Source organism: Podarcis tiliguerta, assembly GCF_965153285.1.
Source record: "Podarcis tiliguerta genome assembly, chromosome: 3".
Classification (NCBI taxonomy): domain Eukaryota; kingdom Metazoa; phylum Chordata; class Lepidosauria; order Squamata; family Lacertidae; genus Podarcis; species Podarcis tiliguerta.
In genome coordinates this window covers 86,360,296-86,381,131 of record NC_139536.1, presented here as the reverse complement: position 1 = coordinate 86,381,131, position 20,836 = coordinate 86,360,296, and the positions used below count along the sequence as shown (strand labels likewise).

At 38.7% G+C, this 20,836-nt stretch overlaps 1 protein-coding gene across 1 annotated transcript in view; it reads left to right on the top strand.

The window, feature by feature from the left end:
- The window catches only part of PRIM2 (DNA primase subunit 2), a gene marked incomplete at its 5' end in the record, with an annotated part of 63,478 nt that extends 43,331 nt beyond the window's left edge, over positions 1-20,147 (top strand). Inside the window, 5 exon segments of the mRNA XM_083431646.1 lie at positions 226-411; positions 5,660-5,786; positions 7,606-7,688; positions 14,933-15,001; positions 19,214-20,147. Of these exon segments, the coding sequence (XP_083287772.1) occupies positions 226-411; positions 5,660-5,786; positions 7,606-7,688; positions 14,933-15,001; positions 19,214-19,441 (693 nt within the window). The 3' untranslated portion in view covers positions 19,442-20,147.
- Between the last annotated feature and the right edge of the window lie 689 nt (positions 20,148-20,836).

The following is a 20,836-nucleotide window of genomic DNA, read 5'->3' as shown; positions in this document are numbered from 1 at the left end:
ACTGTATTTCTGTGCTGCATTTATTCTGTTCTCTTGTATAGAACAAAATATTAGATTCAAATGCTTACAGGCATATTGAAGTCATAAAATAGATTTACGCATAGTCCCTATAGCCCCTGCATATCCTTCTCTCCTCAAGCTGTTCACCTTTCTAAATAGATTTAATTGGTGATCAAAATGCAGCCTGTAAGTCAATCTATTCAATAATATGTTTTCCTGTTGCAGCTTTCTGTTAAATCATTTCCTCCCTGCATGCGCCAACTGCACAAAGCTCTGCGTGATAACCATCATCTCCGTCATGGAGGCCGTATGCAATATGGTTTGTTCCTAAAAGGCATCGGTTTAACACTAGAACAAGCTCTACAGTTCTGGAAATCTGAATTCATCAGAGGAAAAGTGGATGCAGACAAGGTAAATTACTTGTTTGGAGCACTATTCAGTTCTTAATAGTTCTCTTTGAACATTTGCGAAGTCTGCAGACGTCCATGTGCACTATGGACAGCTGCTTAGACTAAAACAAGTCTAACATAAATAGCAATAGCAAAAAACACCTGCTTTCCCATCCTTTCCTCACAGCGGATATACATCTCAATTCTGCTCTCAGCATAAATTTATATTGCCTAACTTTGTTGTTTGCAGAAATCACAGAAGGAAGTCAGAAAACTTACTTACAATATTGATAAACACTTATATATAGTGATATCAATATTTGCTTTCAAAATCAATAAAAGGACCAAGTTCCACTACAAATATTTCCATACATTGTCCTCCAGTGCTTAACCTTAATATTTTCCAAACTACTGATCCATTTCTGTTTAGAGGATGGTTGAATGAAGTCCTTGTTCTGTCTCCTTACCAACTGAAAGGTAGCCAACATAACACTAATTTTAAAAGAGGGATTGATGGGGACCCCAGGGAGGGAGGAAAGGCCATATAGGCCTGTCTGTGCTTCGTAATTGGGTAGAAAGTCTGTTTAAACTTACATACCCACTTTGGGCATTATAAAATGTGTGCTTGGAAAGGGGTGTAGAACCATGCAAGCAGGCCCTGTCATTCCCAAGTTGCGTGGGAAAGCCAGGTTGGAGTGGTCAGAGCTGACTTTCACAGTCCTGAGGCCCCTGCACAGATACCAGTAGTCCCTAAAGGACTACTGTACTGAATAAAAAGTTTTGCAGAACAACAATTTGCCACCAAGAAGGGCAGATTCTTTGGAGTTCTTGAGAGTGCTGAGAAGCATGTAAAACAGGGGAAATCCGACAGGCATTCAAAGTCCTTTGCAAAAGGCTTCCAAGTATATGTAGAAGCCATGGGATAAGAGAACAGGTCATCTTGCCGTTTCTCTGAGCCTTGATGCTAATGCCAGAAAGGCATAGAAGGAGGTCTTCTACACAAATGCTATATTGTGGTGCAGTAGCAACTGCATGCCAATGTGCACCGGTTTTTCTTTTACATTTCCAGTGCCTCCTAAAGGCATGCTTTAAGCCGGTGCCAAAAATAGACAGGGACTTCCAAAGTTTAAATGCTGCCATGCTTAGAAAACAACGCAGAATGAGCGTTACGCGGTGCCTATAATAGTGCTGTTCTCCAACACCACTCCAGCCAGCTTGGCCAGGGATGTTGCTGGTCAGCAGAGTGGTCAATAAACCAGCAGCTTCATCAGTTTGTCTCTTTGGCCAACACCAGGTGCGGGATTGGCTTCTAAGAGACTTCCGAAAGAATGGGAGGTTTGAAACTGGAAGCAGGGACCAAACAGCTAGGCCTCCGCCCCAGGTGGTGGTCAGTCCCTCTACTCACCAAACCTTCCCCTGCCACCACCACCCCTGAAATTTGGGGCACCTTATATAAAGCTGCTTTCTTTCTCCTTAAGCTTTTAAATGTACTGCATATCCAAAGTGCTAATTTTTATTACTGTGAAATTTGTGGAAAGAAGAAGAATAATCCACAATACCCTAGAATGGCAATTAGTATTTAAATTGCGCTGGAACAGATCGTTCCTCTTTGCACAAGTCGCCAAGAGTCTAGCAAGTCATGTGTTTGATTAAATCATCGGTTTGATTAAATTATGTTTCAGATAGGTCAGTTGTTAAAATGAAATGGTTGCCTCTGATTATATACATTAGTTTAAGTAGAAATATTGTTTGTTGTATTTTATTTTTGGCATATTCTATACCAAGGTTTTTGATAAATATTTTCCAGCTTCGGGAAAGAATTTTGATGGTGCGGAATAAGTGTTCCTCATTCGCCGTGCCACTTTTCTGCTTCAACCATTCATAAATACCCCGAGGGTCATGCAGTCCGCAAGACAAGTGATCCACCCCTGTTCAAAAAGGCTTCCTATTACAACATAGCTTTCAGTTTGGTAGAAGCTTTCAATTAACTCTGGGAGCAAGCTTAGTAAGTGGAGGTTATTTCCCTTGATTCCAGATACCAGGGACTAGGTCAAGTGAGTGTAGCTCTAATCATGTTTCACATTAAGAGCCTTTAGACCATACCGCAGATTGTGGAATTGGTCATAACAGTTTTTAGTCTGTAGGCATTTGACTCAAAAGACACCTCCCTTTGTCTTTGTATTGCATACTTACTCTCAGGACGATGCAGTAATTAATATGAAGGATTGTTTTGTACTGTTGGAACTAGAACATCCATCTGTTAACGGAATTAAGAGCCAAGTTACTGGTTAAAGAAAATTATTTTGAATAAATATTGCAGTTCTATTACCATGAAACAATGCATAAATTAATAAAGCTAGTCAGTTTGCTTCATCTATTCAGAATTAGCCCTGATCATTAATCAGTGATTGATTTCAGCTTTTTTAAAAACCAGATTTCGGCTACTTGATTATTTTTTTATGGATGTCTGGGAATTCTTGTGTTCACAATAATAATGCATAGATGATAAAGGCCAGCCTCACCACTTTGCATCAGCCGTTTTATTTTCAACATTATATTATTACATTTAAAATAAAGAAGTCTGACCTTGCAGACCTGAGGCCTCTTCTGGTTTAGCTGCAAAGTAGAAGATACTAATGAGAATGTCTTTGGGATATAATTATGTAGATTTAAAGAAGTGATGTACTTTTAATTATGCCCTGTAGCTAATGTAGATGCATATTAAACTAAATCATGCCTCTCTGCATTTCCCTCTGAAATTTCTTTTTTTTCTCAGGTCTTAAATTAGTTATCAGCTCGTTGGTGCACACCAAGGTTAAGTAAACTAGAGGAATAGTGGCAGATCAGATTTTATGTTGTGTTTCTAAGATGTCCTATCACTTGGTGAACTTAATGGTCTTGGCGGAACACAGTTTTGAATAAAGCTTAGTTCCCCCAGGCAATTATATGATGTCAGCACAATACACTTCTGTAGAATATGAAAATACTGGATTATTTAAATGCCTTATTGAGGTATGTAACTTCAAATAAATGAAATGCAGGGTTTTCTCTCAGGTGCAAGTCATTTGTTACAAAATTTAGTTGTGCTAAAATTAATACAGACTGCAGTCTTTCTTTTTCTGCTTTAACTGTTGGTTTCAAAGTACCAAAGAGCAAGATAGGAAACTTCCTTGTTTTTTCTTTGTATTTCATTTTGAGATGTCAGCCTACATTGATATATCCATTTGACTCTGCCCTTAATACTCTTTATCATTCCATTGGAGTCTTATCCTTTTCAAGATGTTTGGCTAATTAGTCTGTCAGCCTCTTGTCCAGTCTTGAACTCGCACTTTTGCAAACTTAAAGTATTTCCAGAAAATATCAGATTTGATTCAAGCACAAATGTGTGTCAAAAGTTATTCATAATGTTATGTATTTCCTGAAATGTAACATTTTCATACCCTTAATCTAGAATGCCAACTTTTATTGCTACTAGATATCTGAAATATTACATAGATTCCATTGTAATTTTTATTAATGCCTGTTTTGCAAGCTTATAATTGTGTCATTGTAGCCTGAGTTCAATTACTTTAAAGAAAAAGTGTCTGTTATGAAAATATCAGTTTTCCTTGTCTTACATAACAAAGCACACTGCTGTATGTTCCCTTCTGAATAGTTCGTCACAAACATTGCATGTATCCGAATGTGTGTTTGAATGCACACTGTGGAAACTGCCATTTAAAGCAATAAAGCATTTCCATCAGAATTAATTTGAATTTTCTGCCATGTGTATCTGATATTCATCTGATTTAAGGTAGTGAGAGGCACCACTGTTCTGTTGATTAATTGCTTGAGAGGTATAATTTTCATTTCCAAAATTTGAATAGTTGCTCTCTGTAAGAACTAGGCTGTGAGGCAGTCTACAAAGTATTTTAATGCAAGTGCCATGATTTTTAGAAAATTCTGCGTGATTTGTTCACTCTATTCTCCCACTGTTTTGCTTAGAGAAAGAACATGTATTGTAAAATATGCCATTAAATATAAAAGCCATTGCACCATTTTCACCTCTTAGTTAACTATAGAATAAAGCAAAGTTCTTTAGAACACTCCATCTTCTGCCTCATGTAAAACCTCTGTATCATGGAAATGCAGTCGAAAAATAGGTGCTGGTGTAGCAAGGTTTGAGTAGCTGGTTTGTGTCATGGGCTGTTAGTATTTTGAGATGTCCTGTCTGTCAGTTTGATAGACAGGTTCATTAACTGCATGATTGACGTAGCAGCCAATCTGATCCTTGAAGGGCCAGTTCCCTATTCCTTGGACTGAACTGTTGTGCTGGTAGGAAAGAATAATGAGAGTTGAACAAGATGGCAAAACCCTTTCTTTATATTTTTAGGAGAGGCAGTGGGGATTTATTTTACTTTCAGAATTGGATTGTTAGTGGCATGTGCTTAATTATTGAAGGATAATATCCTTTTGGTTCATGCATTGTTGCTGGGAGTGTTAATTGGGTAGCTTTGCATTAAGATGCTAATCAAACCAAATTCCTCTCCTATCTCTAGTGGCAAGCAGAAGGTGTCCAAAATGTCTAACACTAGCTGCTAAAAATAGGCTATGTGGTCCTTTACCCGATCTCTCCTGTGATTGGCTTTTGATGTGGATGTGACAGGAGTCAATCATGTCTATGGCATATGCTTTTTTGTTTTTTAAAAAGCACCAATCTTCTGACCTGTTTTCTTGTTCAGTGTGACTAATGCAGACTTACATTGATTATCCCATAGCCCACCATTGCTCAACAATTATTTGTTTGCTTTGCATTAAAATATTTGTGCACTTTTAGGTTGGAGTTCATACCTGCCTCTCCGTTGCAACAGTCATTTTGGTACAGCGGTCCTTCTGGATTGCCCTGAGCTTAGACTTTAAAAACTCACAGTTTGTGAGTAAGAGTTACAATGTTTTAAAAGCTTGTTCTCAAATTGGCTGTCAGTTTAGCTTTGATTAATTTGATTATTTTTAATAAGCCCAGCAGAAGAGGTAATTATTGTAGAAAATTGAGGAATAAATCTGCAGGACCAACTTGCCATACTCAGAAATCATTTCCAAGTCCCATCGTGCCATGAAAAGAGTCTTCTGTAACTGCTACAACATGGCTGGCTGATAACATCGTTTCAATTTTAACTTTAAAATTGCTTAGCAAGGAGATATAATCAAATACAACCACTCAAAATCCCATTGTTTCATCCTTTGTAGTAGCTGAAATCTCTTGACACCACCCAATTTTTATTTCTGTTTAGTTTGACAAAGGATATGCTTACAGCATCCGACATTCCTATGGAAAAGAAGGCAAGAGAACTGACTATACTCCATTCAGCTGCATGAAAATTATAATGTCCAACCCACCAGGCCAAGGGGATTATCACGGTAAGTGCTTGCACCTGACATGTTCACAATGCATGGGAACCCAAACTGCTTTGGAAGCCAGCTGATTGGCTGGCTGTATTACTGGCAGAAGCTAGTTTTCTGTGGCTTATGGCAGTCATCACTGTCAAGCCTAGTGTGCGGTTACTCTTCTGGTGATTTGTCTTATTACAGAACTAGGTCAAGCAAGAGAGATTCATTCAGCAGGGTTTCAACATGAAATCCACCAAGCTGTTTAGTTTTTTATTTCTCTTCTTGCTTCTGCTGCTGCTTTTCTATTCCCCAGCCCCCCCCCCCAAAAAAAACATGTCTCTCGACAAACAACAAAGTTCCTCAGTGCTTTTGCTTTGCTTGCAATCAGTGCTCTTGCTTTGCTCTAAAACAGTAATAAATTATAGGCTTTTTCTAATAGCTTAACACTCTCTGGGATAGTATGAAATATTTCTAATCTTGTGATCTCCCTAGAATAAAACACTAATTGGGTAAGCAGCATATTTCTATGACTTGCCTAAAAGTTACTTGGCATTGAAGCAGGTTTCTTTACACATATTCAGCTTTCCCTCTTAAGCAGGAATCAAAAGTAATGTAACAGCAAAGTAATGTTCCACAGAAACCTTTGGTTTCATTTAAAAATAATAATGTTGCCCCCAGTCTCTGCACACACAAAGGTCTCTGGGACTCTTTTGGAGGAATGGGACCTTAAAATTGGTAGACAAGGTCAAATTAAGAGACATCCCCCCCTTCCCCACTCCTGGACAGTGGCTGGTGGGGAATCTGCTCCAAGAGAATTCACCAGCCAATTATGGAAACTTGTTTACTCTCACCTCCAATTCTTCCCAGTCAATTAAGTCCAATACCCTAAAGTATGGATCTTCTGTGTGGAAGGTTCCTTGTTAATTGTGTTAAAGTGAAGGTGTGTGTGTGTGTGAGAGAGAGAGAGCGCACTTTCTGTGTGGTAAAGAAGGTAAATAAACAATTCCCTAGCTCCATCTTAATTGCAATGCATATTCTGCAATGCCATTTATGTTGGAATGCGCAGCTTGGACACCTCCAGGCAGAGTACTGCATTGTTCAGGAGACAATTCTTTTGAAAAACTAAGGACATGCAATAAAAATGAGGACATATAATAGGAGTTTGATCTCTTTACACACTAATGATTATGCATTTACTTAAAATGTACCTGGTGATTTAACCACCAGTAATTTAACTGTGGCTGTTATTTCGTATACTAGCTAAGCTACAATACTTGGGTATTAAACCACTGTAGTTAGGCCCAGTGAAATCAATGAAATAAAATACACTTAGATGCAAACACTACAGCATAATTAATTTCGTAAGCAGCATTTCTCTCCCTCCCTGCCCCCCCCCAATTGACCCTCAAGTTGACGTTCTCATGCTGTTTAATAATATAGCTCACATGTTATCTGTGGGTTTTTTTTTTAAATTAATTGTTACAGCTAAACTCCTGCAGCTTTTTCTCTTTGTATTATAGCTATACTATAATATTTGGGTGAATTTTCAAACTCATTTAGTGTGGAACCTAATTAAAGCAGTTTTCTGTTCAAGTGAATAAGAATCTTGGCCTACTTTTCTGTAACACATTATATAACTTTTGTGCCTATTAGTGCTATGATACCATACAGTGAACTAGCCGTTTGGAAGAAGTGTAAAGCTATTGCACACATGGGCAATTAGCTTTTGTATTAATAAGCTGCTGCTAGACAATTAAGGACTGCTTAGCCAGCCTCTCAAGTGTGCTGTTGTACTAACTTCTGAGTAAATAGTCTTGTTTGTGTGCTTGCCTCTCTTCTTTGTTGTTAGGGTGCCCATTCCGTCACAGTGATCCTGAGCTGCTGAAGCAGAAGCTGCAGTCATATAAAATCCCTCCCTCTGGGATTGCTCAGGTAGGGAATATTTTCTTCAGTTACAGCAGCAATGTGGCACCAGGTATTTCCTTTCAGTTTAGTTTAATACTGATGTATAATATGTGACTGACAATGCATGCAAAATGCCTTTTAAATCAGGTTGTAGTATTTGCTTCAGTGATGTTCTCCCCCACAACCAAAGTGTTCTTTTCACAATGCTGACAAGCAGATTGATAGTTTTGTTTTTCATTACTGTAGTCCACCCCCCCCCCTTGTATTTTATCAAGGACGTTGAGCAGTCTGGTTTACTGCAGCTTAGAACCATAGAACCATAGAATCGTAGAGTTGGAATTGATCCTAAGGATCATCTAGTCCAACCCCCTGCAATGCAGGAATCTCAACTAAAGCATCCATGACAGATGGCCATCCAACCTCTGCTTAAAAACTTCCAAGGAAGGAGGTTCCACCACCTTCTGAGGGAGTCCATTTCCCTGTCAGACAACTCTTATTGTCAGAAAGTACTTCCTGATGTTTAGTCGGAATCTCCTTTCTTGTAAGTTGTATCCGTTGGTTCGGTTACTAGCATTTTTATGTGCTGTAAGCTGCCCAGAGCAGCCAGATGGGTGGGGTATACATAAATTATTATTATTATTATTATTATTATTATTATTATTATTATTTTATTTTATTAGCTTACGGAGCAGGAGAAAACAAGTTTGCTACATTCTCCATGTAATGACAGCTCTTTAGTTATTTGAAGATGGATAGCATATCTCCTCTTAGTCTCCTATTTATCAGGCTAAACATACCAAACTTCCTCAACTGTTCCTCACGGGGCTTGGTTTCCAGACCCTTGATCATCTTGGTTGGCCTCTTTTGCACACGTTCCAGCTTGTCAATATCCATCTTAAATTGTGGCACCCAGAACTGTATGCAGTACTCCAGTTGTGGTCTGACCAAGGCGGAATAGAGCGGGACCATTACTGCTATTGCTTCTTACAGCCGTGCAAGCCTTTGGGAGGTAGAGACACAAGAGGGCATCAGAGGAGGGAGGGAAGGAAAGAAGGACAGAGGCCAGTGTTGCCTGTGGCACCCCTGACCATCACGACACACTGGTCGAAAACCACTGCCCTAAACCATGCTTAATTCAAGGAGCTCTTGTTTCATTTTAAAATTGCGGTGTTGATCTAATTTCCAGTAGCACCCAGTCATGCAAACCCAGAAGGCTGTGAGATTTATCAGTATACATCTATAATGCTTGCCATCAGGGTGTTCTGATTCTCACAACTGCTGCAACCTTTCCTAAAGTATATTGCTTCTGTACGTATTAGAAGCAAAATGCTGATATCACAGTGCGGGAAAATCTGACTCTTTGGATTTTGTGCCCCAAAACTTTGCATTAATCTCTGGACCAGCTGCTTTCATCCAGAGGAAATACTTCGCTTTAACTATTCAATTCTGTACAGTAGGAAATTAGGGTCAGGGATTCCCCTGTTGAATATGTTCATAGTTTTGTGAGCTAACTTTGATATGCCTTTTGTTTATTATATCGTATAGCTGCTTTTCAGCCAAAAATCTTGGCTCCTATAAGCAGCTGTCAGTACTTCAGATCCCAATGCAAACAGCAATTTAAAATGCAAAACAAACAGAATGCTTCTAAGGAGTGAATCCTGAGCTGAAGATAGATGAGGGTGTGATGGAGAGATGCTTGGCTGCTACCTTCACTTCCTCTGAGGATCTTGGCCACAGCCCATGGTGGCTGGAAGAACTGAATCTAGGCATGATCGTTGGGGTGGGTTACTTTTCAGATCTGTTCCCAAGTATGTAAATGTTCCTGGGGATAAAGTGATGAAGCTCATGTTCCTTTGCAGCTTTAGCTTATAAACTAATAATTTCTCGTTCTTTTTACACAGTAGTTGCATATAAGAGATGCAAATTGCTTTAAAGTGAGTGGGTGGCCTGTTTGTCTTTTGACTTAATGCCAAGTGCCACAATTTGTCAGGAAAGCATTTCAGCATGAAACATTTAAGACGTTTAAATGTTTTAAGTTCTCTCACACTGGCAGTGATAGCAATTTGCTTGCATCCCGCCCATTTTCATGCTAGGTTTCTCCAGGATATAGACAATTTGGCTTGACAAGTATTTTACTGAGATTCCACATTGTAGGCCAAGTTTCATCACAGTAAGCAACAGTTGTAGTTCGAGATAAGATAATTTCTAGTAGTCAAATAAAAATCTCCAGTGTTGGTGTATATCTAGTTCTTTTGGGTGGTTCAAGTCATTAACTACGGTGGTTGGCATTAACAGCTGCTAATGAAATGCTAGAATAATCTTGTACATATTCTGTAGAAAACCTTCAAATTTCTTCCCTTCCAAATTAACCCAATTAGGTTAGCTGAAACTTCTTCTTCAAGGTAACCCTAAAACATCAGAAAAAAGTACAGCCCCCTAAACTAAGCACAATAAAGCTGCACTCATAGATTCAGCTAATTAGTCCTGCTAATCGCTAATGTAACAGGGCTTGCCCCCTAAATACAGGTTTGGTGCTTGTGCTGACAGAACAATTGTCATAGTTCTACATTGAATTCCCATACATTGAAATATAGGTCGCCTTGCTTCAACATACCTCAAAAAAATAATGTTGACTCATATTTCTCTGCTACTATTGCTTTGAATTACTGATTGACTCTTTTTTGCAGCATTCTTTCTGCAAAAAAGAAAGTTCTGTACCTGTCAGCAAGTCTCCTTGTTCGTTTTCTCTATATGTCTTTATAAAAAATATTTATACATGACAAGCTTATTGTATACCAACTTGATAATATGTAATATGTGCATATTGCATATAAGTAATATATTTATGTATAATATATACAAGTATTGTAAATATAATATAATATTTGTAATATAAATATAAATTGTACATATAATATGTGCAAGTACTGAGTGTGCGATGCAAAGCAAGCGTGCATACTTAGACTCTCAACAGGCATAACAATTCTGTGTTAACTAATGCTGGTTATGGGCCTCCTAAAAGTGCCTTATAACAGGCATAGGCAAACTCAGCCCTCCAGATGTTTTGGGACTACAACTCCCATCATACCTAGCTAACAGGACCAGTGGTCAGGGATGATGGGAGTTGTAGTCCCAAAACATGGAGGGCCGAGTTTGCCTATGCCTACCTTATAGGAAGTAAGTCTGATTGAACACATTGAGGTTTCTAAGTAAATATAATTACTCATACTTTATTAATTCAGTCCCTATAAAAAGCTATGATACTTTCTTTACATTTCATTGACTTCATGATTCTTGCTGCCAGAAGGAGCTTGAAAAGCAGATCTTTGGGGGTTGGGTAAGGTTACAGGTTTATTTGCAGGAGAGCTATTTTAGGTTCTTTGACTATGGAGTAATGTAGTATTTCACAACACTTGCTCCAAAACTAAGCTCCAAAACTTCTATTCCCTTTAAGGTACCTTAGGAGTGTGAAGGCAGGCATGTATAAATTCTGTTCAGCCCCATGCTGGCCAAAAATGAGTCTATTTTGGGGTGGGGGTTTTTCGAAAAAAAATGAGTTGAATCCCTATAGGCTATCAAAAGTGGAGCTCCTGTAGATTTTTCATGTTAAATGTTAGAAATAAAATGCACAAAGAAAGGGTTTGCTTCACATAAGCAAATAAATGAAGGTTTTTGCAAAGCCCTAAGAGAACAAGCTGAGGTGTTGCGGAATTGGCCTGGAACTAGAGGAATATTGCAAAGCATGTTCCAGTAGCTGCACCTCAATCACATTTTAAGTCACCTTTGAAATAAAAATGAAGGTTAGAAATAGATAAAATGCAACAAATTCTTTGCTGGAAAGATTGAGTCTTTTCAGAACAGAAGTAACTATTTTATTTGAAAATGGCTTCAAACTGACCTTGCGTACCTAAAAATATCAGTGATTAGGAAGGTGAAGCCAATTAACTATTTTAAGCTTGTGTGTGACAGCAGTGCCCCATCATCTGATCTCAATATCTTTTGAGTTATACTGCTAAGGAATTGTTTAATAGTCTCTCAAGTAATGGAAAGGTGAGGGTTCCAGCACTTCTGTTAGCTTTTTAGAAGAGACAATTTTAGTACGTGTATCTTTTCTCCTTCCTTGACTTCCTTCACTTGCCAAATTTCTCAGCAGTTGTTAAAGGTACAGAAGCTTTGGCTTCCTTTGCTACAAGAGAAATAATACGCAATGCTTCAGAAAGTAAAGGGATGGGGGGGGGTGGGATTTATAGCATTATCTTCATTTGGCCACAAATTAAAAGTGGTTTTATATTTGCTTGGGTACCGACAGTTTCCTTGTGCTAGAGTGCATCATGCAGTGATTAAATAAAATGTATTCTCCTCGGCAGTGCTGGGAAGGCAACATTTAACAGGTCAGCTGTCAAATCTTTTTTGGAGGATTGAGGACCAGTTTGTTCCACCCTGCAGTGTGAATATCTGTCACCACACTTCCTACACCTGGGGATTCCCAGAATCATAGCTGCCATTGCAACAAAATTGGACCATGGGATTAGGTACATTTCAAAGCATTGCTGCCCAGTGTTAATTATGAAAAGCACATGAACCTTGGTGGGATTCAGGGTTGTTGCATAGCTAAGCCAATAATCACAAAAGTTTTGTTTGGCTAGAGAGGTTTCCAATTTCATGGTAGAATCTGCCACAGGTTTTAAGTGTGGCACTTACTATAACAACTTCATGCTGAGTGTCGGCACCTTTCATTCCTAGAAGATAAGCACTGATCGCCACCTGTTGAATAATAATAATAATAATAATAATAATAATAATAATAATAATTTATTGTTTATACCCTGCCCATCTGGCTGGGTTTCCCCAGCCACTCTGGGTGGCTTCCAACAGAATATTAAAATACAATAGTCTATTAAACATTAAAAAGCTTCCCTAAACAGGGCTGCCTTCTAAAATCTGGTAGTTGTTTTTCTCTTTGACATCTGGTGGGAGGGCGTTCCACAGGATAGGTGCCACTACCGAGAAGGCCCTCTGCCTGGTTCCCTGTAATTTGGCTTCTCGCAGTGAGGGAACTGCCAGAAGGCCCTCAGTGTCCGGGCAGAACGATGGGGGTGGAGACACTCCTTCAGGTATACTGGACCGAGGCCATTTAGGGCTTTAAAGGTCAGCAGCAACACTTTGAATTGTGCTCGGAAACGTACTGGGAACCAGTGTATGTCTTTCAAGACTGGTGTTATGTGGTCTTGGCGGCTGCTCCCAGTCACCAGTCTAGCTGCTGCATTCTGGATGTAGTTTCCGGGTCACCTTCAAAGGTAGCCCCACATAGAGTGCATTGCAATAGTCCAAGCGAGAGATAACTAGAGCATGCACCACTCTGGCGAGACAGGTACATCTCTAATGGGATGGTTTGGGGTCTGGCTTTTTCTGGGTATCTGCGGCAACAAGAAGGGTTGTTCAGATTCCAAACTTTGACAAGGTATGGTCCCCATATATCAGCTTTGAAAATAGAAGTACAGTCGTACTTTGGTTTTCGAACAGCTTAGTTCTTGAACATTTGGCTCCCGAATGCCGCAAACCTGGAAGTGACTGTTACGGTTTGCGAACTATTTTTGGAAGCCGAATGTCCGATGGGGCTTCCAATTTGCTGCAGGACCTTCCTGCAGCAAATCAGAGGCCGCACTTTGGTTTCTGAACATTTTGGAAGTCGAACCGACTTCCCGAACGGATTCCATTCAACTTCCAAGGTACGACTGTAGTGTTAATGTTAGACCTCCAGACACTTGTGCTTACTTACAGAGAGGCTGTGTCACAGATATTTGAAGCTTTGGCAGTACATTCAATGATTCAGTTATTTGACAGCATCCCTGCTCAGTTTTTCTTCTCAGGTGTAACTGATGTAAGCATGCAACACTCTACAAGTTTTATTGGAATTGATCAGTGTTATTTTAATACAATATTCACAAAAAGCAAAAGGTGCTGTTCCATCCATCCTTTAGCCAAAATAAGTTTTTTTCATCATCAAATGTACTACATAAACTTGATGCACTGATACAAAATGTGCTGCTGCTGGGTACCATTTCAGTATCATTCAAAGCAGCATTAACACTTTTAATTAGCAAAGCCAAGTTTTTTATATATTACATTTTAGTATCTGTTCCATTTCAAAAGCACATAGACGGTGCCAGACTTTAGCCTCTTCTGGCAAGTTGATTTGTTTTTCACAAGATATGTAACAGGATGTGACAAGAAAGGCAGACATTTAATCAGTTGCACTTGTAGCAGCAAAACAAACCCAGTAAGCACTTCTTTGGCAGCATTGTAGCTTGATATATTCAGCAAATATTTGTACATCTGTCAATAACTATAAGGCAGCCTCCAATAATGAGGGCAGTAGGGATTTGTGCCGGAGTTTATTTCTGTGCTTGACATGGAAAGGTCAGCCTTTTGAAAAGGAGTGTGAATTTGCATTTCTCAAGAATTTTCTCTCGGCTGAGGCTATCTCTCAGTTCCAGCGGTTTCCTGAGCTTGATAAGCAGGGAATATACAGTTTAATTATATAGCAGCAGAGGGGGAAAATGACAGACAACTTAAATTTTCAAATGGCGTTGCATTCTGCTGATAAGAATGAATGTTTTATGCAGGACAGAAGAGATTACAAGAGGTAGAATTGGAAAGCAAATTGTATTTACAAGAGATAGAGAGATGTTTCTAATAGGAATTCAAAACAGATGATTTCCCTTTCGTGTTCTGAGGAGCATTGCTAGAAACAACTTAACTTTGAGAGCTGATCTTAGAGAGGGTAGAAATGTAGTTCTTTCTGCCACTTCTTTTCTGGATTACTTCCACCACAATTTGTAGTTGGGAGCACAGTTGTATTATGTCGCACACGTCTGAGCAAGTTTTATCCAAAATAAATTATAACCGCATACTTGATTAGTTCATATTTCAGTTGCTCAAATGGTAGATACTTATTTGAAATAATGCAAGAGATTTTGCAGCGCAATATGTTCTGACAGTACACATCGTTCCTCATTTTTCTGTGTCATTTGTGAAGTAAAATTGTTGATTTCTGGTTGTGAAGGCAGAACCTCTTCTCTGTCTACGGATAATCTGACTTCAATTCTAAGTGGGAGGGAAATGTCAGCAGCATTGTATCTTATAAGACTACAGATTCTTGTATTATGTCAAACCCTGCCATAAATTGTAAAGGTCATATGTTCACATTGCAGAACATTTCAGCTGTTTTAAAGACCCTTTAAATATATTGATCACTTTCCTTTTTCTAGATTTTGGAACTGGTGAAGGGCATGCACTATCAGTTGGCCTGTCAGAAATACTTTGAGCTGACCCATGACGTAAGTGGCGCTTATTTATCAGGCGATAATGTGTCTCATTATTGGAAAGACTGGTGGCAGAAACCCTGTGCGAAACTTCAGACATTCTGTTCACATTCACCACGTGCCACCATCCTTGTTAATTACGCTGAGTTAATGAGTATCTAGCAGATGTCTTTCATTTCATGTATGGATCGACACTCCGCATTTGCTAACTGTTTAGTGCATACATAATCAACAAATATGTTATGAGGTTATGCTGTTTTATTTTGTAGCAAAACTGTTTACATTTATGGAGTGGTGTTTCACTGGTCCTAGCAAACGAAATGTAGATAAAGCGATAACACTTGATGGAAGAAGACACAGTTCCAAGTTGCATTAAAAAACAGTACACAAAGATTGATTAAATGTACTGCTAACAGAAAACCTTTCTCCCCTCCCCCCCGCACCCAAACTCCACCTCTGTCCAAAGACACCATCAATCCATATGTCTTAATTCCAGCTCTTGTATATTTAGAGTGGCTTGCATTATTCCACATAGACTGAAGGAAAAACCCATATCTGTTTATATATTACATATTTTTTTACATATTTTAAAAGTCATACACCTCCTCTCAAAAGTCCATAGTGGTGTTATCCAATTTGCCTGACCATAACCAAGGGGAGTTATTTGTAATTTGCACCTCTCTTCCTATTTCTCTTGAAGGACAAATAGCAAGGGCCCATCTCCAACTAAGGGGTGAAAACCCTGCACACCTTTTCCCTGCTTTTGATTGGATAGTTCTCTCTGCCCCTTTCCCATCAATTGGGAGAAACTATAAAATGGGATTTCACGTGTTTGTCTGTCTTCATCTGCCCCGGAGTCAAGGGCCTTTGAATATGTTTCCGAGCATAGATGATCAGTTTATTTCTGTATGTTAAAGATGCAGAACATATTGTGAAAAACCTAATAACTTCTCCATCTTGCTGGCAATACCAAAGATTTATAAAATCCTACATCCTGTTCTCCACAGTGGCTTACAAGCTGCTGCTTAGGAAGCTCACAAGCAGAGCATAATGGCAATCGTCCTCCCATAGCAACTGGTATTCAGAGGCTTCCTGTATCTGAACCTGAAGGGTACCATATAGCCATCATGACTTGTAATCACTAATAGCCTTGTCCTCCATGAAAGGGTGGTGTGTGTGTGTGTGTGTGTGAGAGAGAGAGAGAAAGAGAGAGAGAGAGAGTGTTAGTCCCCCCCAACCCAATTGCTATCTCGATAATAGTGCTGTCCTTGTCAGCAAACATTTTGGTGGCCATTTTGGATTTAGGTTTCCTGCCTTTCTTGGTAGGTTTTGCATTTGCATTTGAACTATGGTCAGTTCATCTACGTAGAGCAGTTGTAGGGAACCTCTAACCCATGGGCCTGATTAGACCTGCTATTTTTGGTCTTACTGAAAAGGAAGACATTCTAAACATGCTGCTACATCTTCCTGTCCACTGGATGCCAGAATTTGATGGCCTTTTCTGTTGCCCTGTCCCACAAAAACCAATCAGTCATCTGTCTCCCCTGGTGATGAATGAAAATATTTATGAATAAAGTAAGAGGAAAAAATGAATTTAAATATAGAAGAATGCTGAGCAAAGCATTGAAATTCAAGGTTACGCTTTCTAATGTAGAATATATTCTTTGTTACTTGCATATTATTATTTTACTTAGAAATGTATCGAGAAATTGGGAGTGTTGGTGCCACATTGAACTTCAAGTTTTATTTAAATATAATGAAATTACTTTCTGGTGCCAAAATCTTAAAATTGAGCCCCAAAAGTCAGACTGTAAGGAAAAATACTTAAGTTATCACTTGTATTGTTACAGGTATAACAATATGGTGTTCTTAAAAGGAGACAGAACAATTATATAACCAACACAAAATATAAGTGATTAAATTTATAGCTTAATCCATGGTTAAGGAAAAGATATTGGTGGCATTGCAATTCTAGTGCCCTCTGTGAGTCACAGAGACCAATAGATTCATAGTTTTCATAGGGGCAAATGGAGGGAATGAATTGTTATTCTTACTTATGGCAAACTGCTGGAATTGTTCCCATTCAGGTTTTTGTTTGTTTGTGTGTCAATTATTTCTTTGTCCTAACTAATAAACTGGCGCCTTTTTATATCTAAATAAATGTGCTCTTTGTGCTTTGATAGCTATAAATGTTTTGCTATCATGAGTGATTTGGCTGAGCCAATATTATTAATAAGGATAATAAAACCGATGTGCTGAAGCATTTTTTTTTTTTTTTTTACTAAGCTGTCAAGCTCATTTGGTTGCAAGCAATATAATTAGAGCGGCTCCGTTTAAATGGGCAATGCTTATATCCCTGGCTAAAAGGAAACTGCCACTTGCAAATGTAGCTTTGCAAAGACCAATGCGTTTGATATTGTGGTTATTGTTGTCTTTCTAATGGCTTTCCTTTTCCAGGAAATATGCATCTTGTTTATGTTTATAGACAAAAGGATTGATTTGCTTTTTTGATTTCTTGGTGGTCAAAATTTAGTTAAGAGCAAGTTATTATAGAGAGAGAGAAAGCGTGTAAATAGCAAGGCAGCACACAGTATCTGAAATAATTCCATATGGCTTTGTATTTTTTGTGTTGTGTTTTTTTTCCCCGTAATAGCAGCTTGCCTCATTATCACTTGCCACTTTGTAGCTTCTTGATTAAAACCCCAAGAACACACAGGTTCAACACCATTGCTTCAGATCCTTAGTAAAACCACACAATACGACACCAAAAGGAACCCAGGCTTTGTGTTACGGAAGGACACTGCTTAGAATGAACAGAATCTGAGGAAAGCTTTGAGGCCTTAGTAGATGAAATACAGAGCAGATGAAATAGACTTGTTTTTAAATCCAGTGTCCTTTACCTCATGTCAGTTTAGATTACAAGCTTTGCTGGGGTGTTTTTTTTTTACAGGGCACGATAAATGATGTGGGGCCCCCCCTCCCTCCTTCAACCTCAGCTAGAGTAGGGCAGGGGGAAGGAGTCATTTAAAACTAAATGCCTTTTCAGGTTTTTCTTTCGAGAGGAATTAAGGTCAAAATGTTTTTGAAAAGTATGTAGGATACGTTAGCAAACTTCATTCCCCCACCCAAAAAAACCCCCAAGCACCCGTCATCTTTAAAGTAGAGCTTTTACTTAATATCTTAGCACTAATGCTTTATGCAGCATGTTATAAACAGAAGTTTATTTTTATTGCTACTTGTTAAATCACCAAGAGGTTTCAAAGGAAGCTATTTGGAAATGCAGTGAAATTTAAAAAAAAAAGTTTTGAAAATATGTTCTCCACAGAAGAAGTATCCTTCTCTGAATAAAACAGCTAGGGCTTGCCTTTAATGATAGCTAATTTAATCATAGTTTGAACGTGTGTGTTTTTGTGTGTGTGTAAAATCTGTTCTGAAGATAGATTTATTTCCATGAGATTTTGGTGGCTCTGATGTTTGCAATGGCTTCCACATTTGACTTGTTGGTAAGAATTCTCTGTTTTGATCTGTAAAACTATCAGTGATTTACTTGTCTCCCCACACAGAAGTGTAGAATTTGAACCTGGACATTCTCAAATACAATTGAGTAGAAAGAAGATACAAGCCTAACGCTCAGAGCAGTTGTTCTCTTAACAGGCCGTTCTCTAGATGTGCCACTCTGCAACCTTATATCCACTTACCTGAGAGTAGGACACATTGATTCCAGTGGGACTTACTTTTGAGTAGACATGCATAGGCTTGTGCTGTGAGTGTGCAGTTAGGACTTTTCCTTTTTCTTTCATTGGTGTGCTACTTCACCTGAGCAAATACTTGGTTTTGTTTTGTTTATTTACATCTGGAGTGAATGTTTGTGTTCCCATTGCCAAAAAGCTAACTGAAACTTCAGCACTACCTGCAGTTTATTATGCAATTGCCCTTTTGGATTGTGGCCTGTGTATTTGTCTCTTAAAAAACAACAACAAAGAAACCTGTCCTCTTAGGTTGCTGTTGCAACAAGACAGGGAAACTGAGTATCAAAACATGTTTTGGCTCTTAGCAGCTTTTATCGAGCAATGTTTCACGGAGGCTGAACTAATGTATAGCTTTCCTCTCAACGCTGGCTATCTCAAAGCTTGAACAAAGTGAAGTTTTTAGTGTGCATTTCAACTCAAGGGTGTGTGAAGTACAGTGACAGAACATGTTTTTCCCTCTTCCTTCTTTTTTCCACAGGTCAATGATACTGGGTTTTCTTTGAACCACCCAAATCAGTATTTTGCAGAGAGTCAGCAGCTACTCGGTGGCATCAAGGATATCAAGAAAGAACAAAGGCAGCCCGAAAACTCCCAACCAAAGCACAGCAGCCAGACAAGTATAAATAAAACCTCCACTTCCTCTTCTGTAAATACAACAGAGGAAATGGAACTGGAGGGACTCGATGACTACTTTGCTGAAGATTAAGAAGCATCTGTTTCCATTTGGTATACTTTTTACCATCTCTGTATTTTGAAGTAGCTCTTTTGAGGGTCAGGAACTGGCATCATGGTGTACATAGGCCTCTTGAATGCTGCCTTAAACAGAAAAAGGAAAACACATTGTCAGGCATCCAGCTTGTGCATCAGTTTTGAAAAGAAAACTGCAACGTCGTTTGCAAGATCGAACGACGGTGCATTTCCATTTCTGTGAGCAAAGCCCTCTGTGTTGCTAAACCTCCCACCTCCTCCCTGGGCTCTCTGTTACCGTGCAGCTTATTGCCTTCTCTATTTTTCTTAATAAAGCGGATTCTGAAATGTAGATGAGTGGATGCATTGCTTGCGGTTTTTAGGTGATAACTGCTAGATAGCATTACATGCAATTCATAACAGCTTATGAATGGCTTGTAGAAATATACAAAAGCTGTCTTGCTGTGATCTGAAGTAGCAAAGACTGCTGTTTGAAAAAGAAACTAGGTTTTAACTGCGTGATGCCAAATATATTTACACTTAAATGGGTGGATTGGTCATAGCCACCATAATTAAAATGAAGAGCTTCACATCCATTCACATCCATTCACATCATGGGCTTCCATCGCCTCTCAGCTTCGTGGAGGGACAACTTCTGTGTCTGTGTATTTTGACAGAACAAATTGTTTAATAAAAAAATCAGAGAGTGTAAAAGGAGAACTGAATTTGCTCCAGAGCTTTTTCTTTTCTTTTCTTTCATCTCCTTTCTTGAAATTCATTAATAGCATTACAAATTTAACTTCACACATACACACATACACAATACAAAGAAAAAAATTCTTAAGTTGAATTACTATAAGATGTTAATTTAAACTTCAAATACCGCTTAGCTAAAATCAAATAATATTATATAAAATAAAATAACATATATCAAAATAAAATAAAATGATAAAATAATTGTGGACTTCCCATCATTTCCCGATATAGTTGACATTTATGATTTTGAATGTACTTATAATTATTACCTTACTTTTAACGTGCTTTCTAATACTTTCTTACAATATATTGTACTGATTTTTCTTCGTTTCTTAATGCAAAATTTGGCTTATTTTGCTTATTTATAGAACTCATTAGGCCTGTTACGTTTTGATACCGCTGTTATTTTTCAGTTCTCATATCCGCTTCTAGCTGGGCCCAACATAGGTAGGCTGGGTGAAGTCCTGGTTTAAGCTGCAGTTGTTACTGCCACTCAGAAAGGACAGGAACTACGGTAAGAGGACTCATCATGTACAGCAACTCCAAAGTCTACTGCAGCTCACTTGGGCTGGTAGTCAAGCTCAGCCAAACAAGGATGTGTGATCTTCTATTAGGAAGGACCAAATCCACCAATTTTGGTTTCTTCTGTTTCCATTCT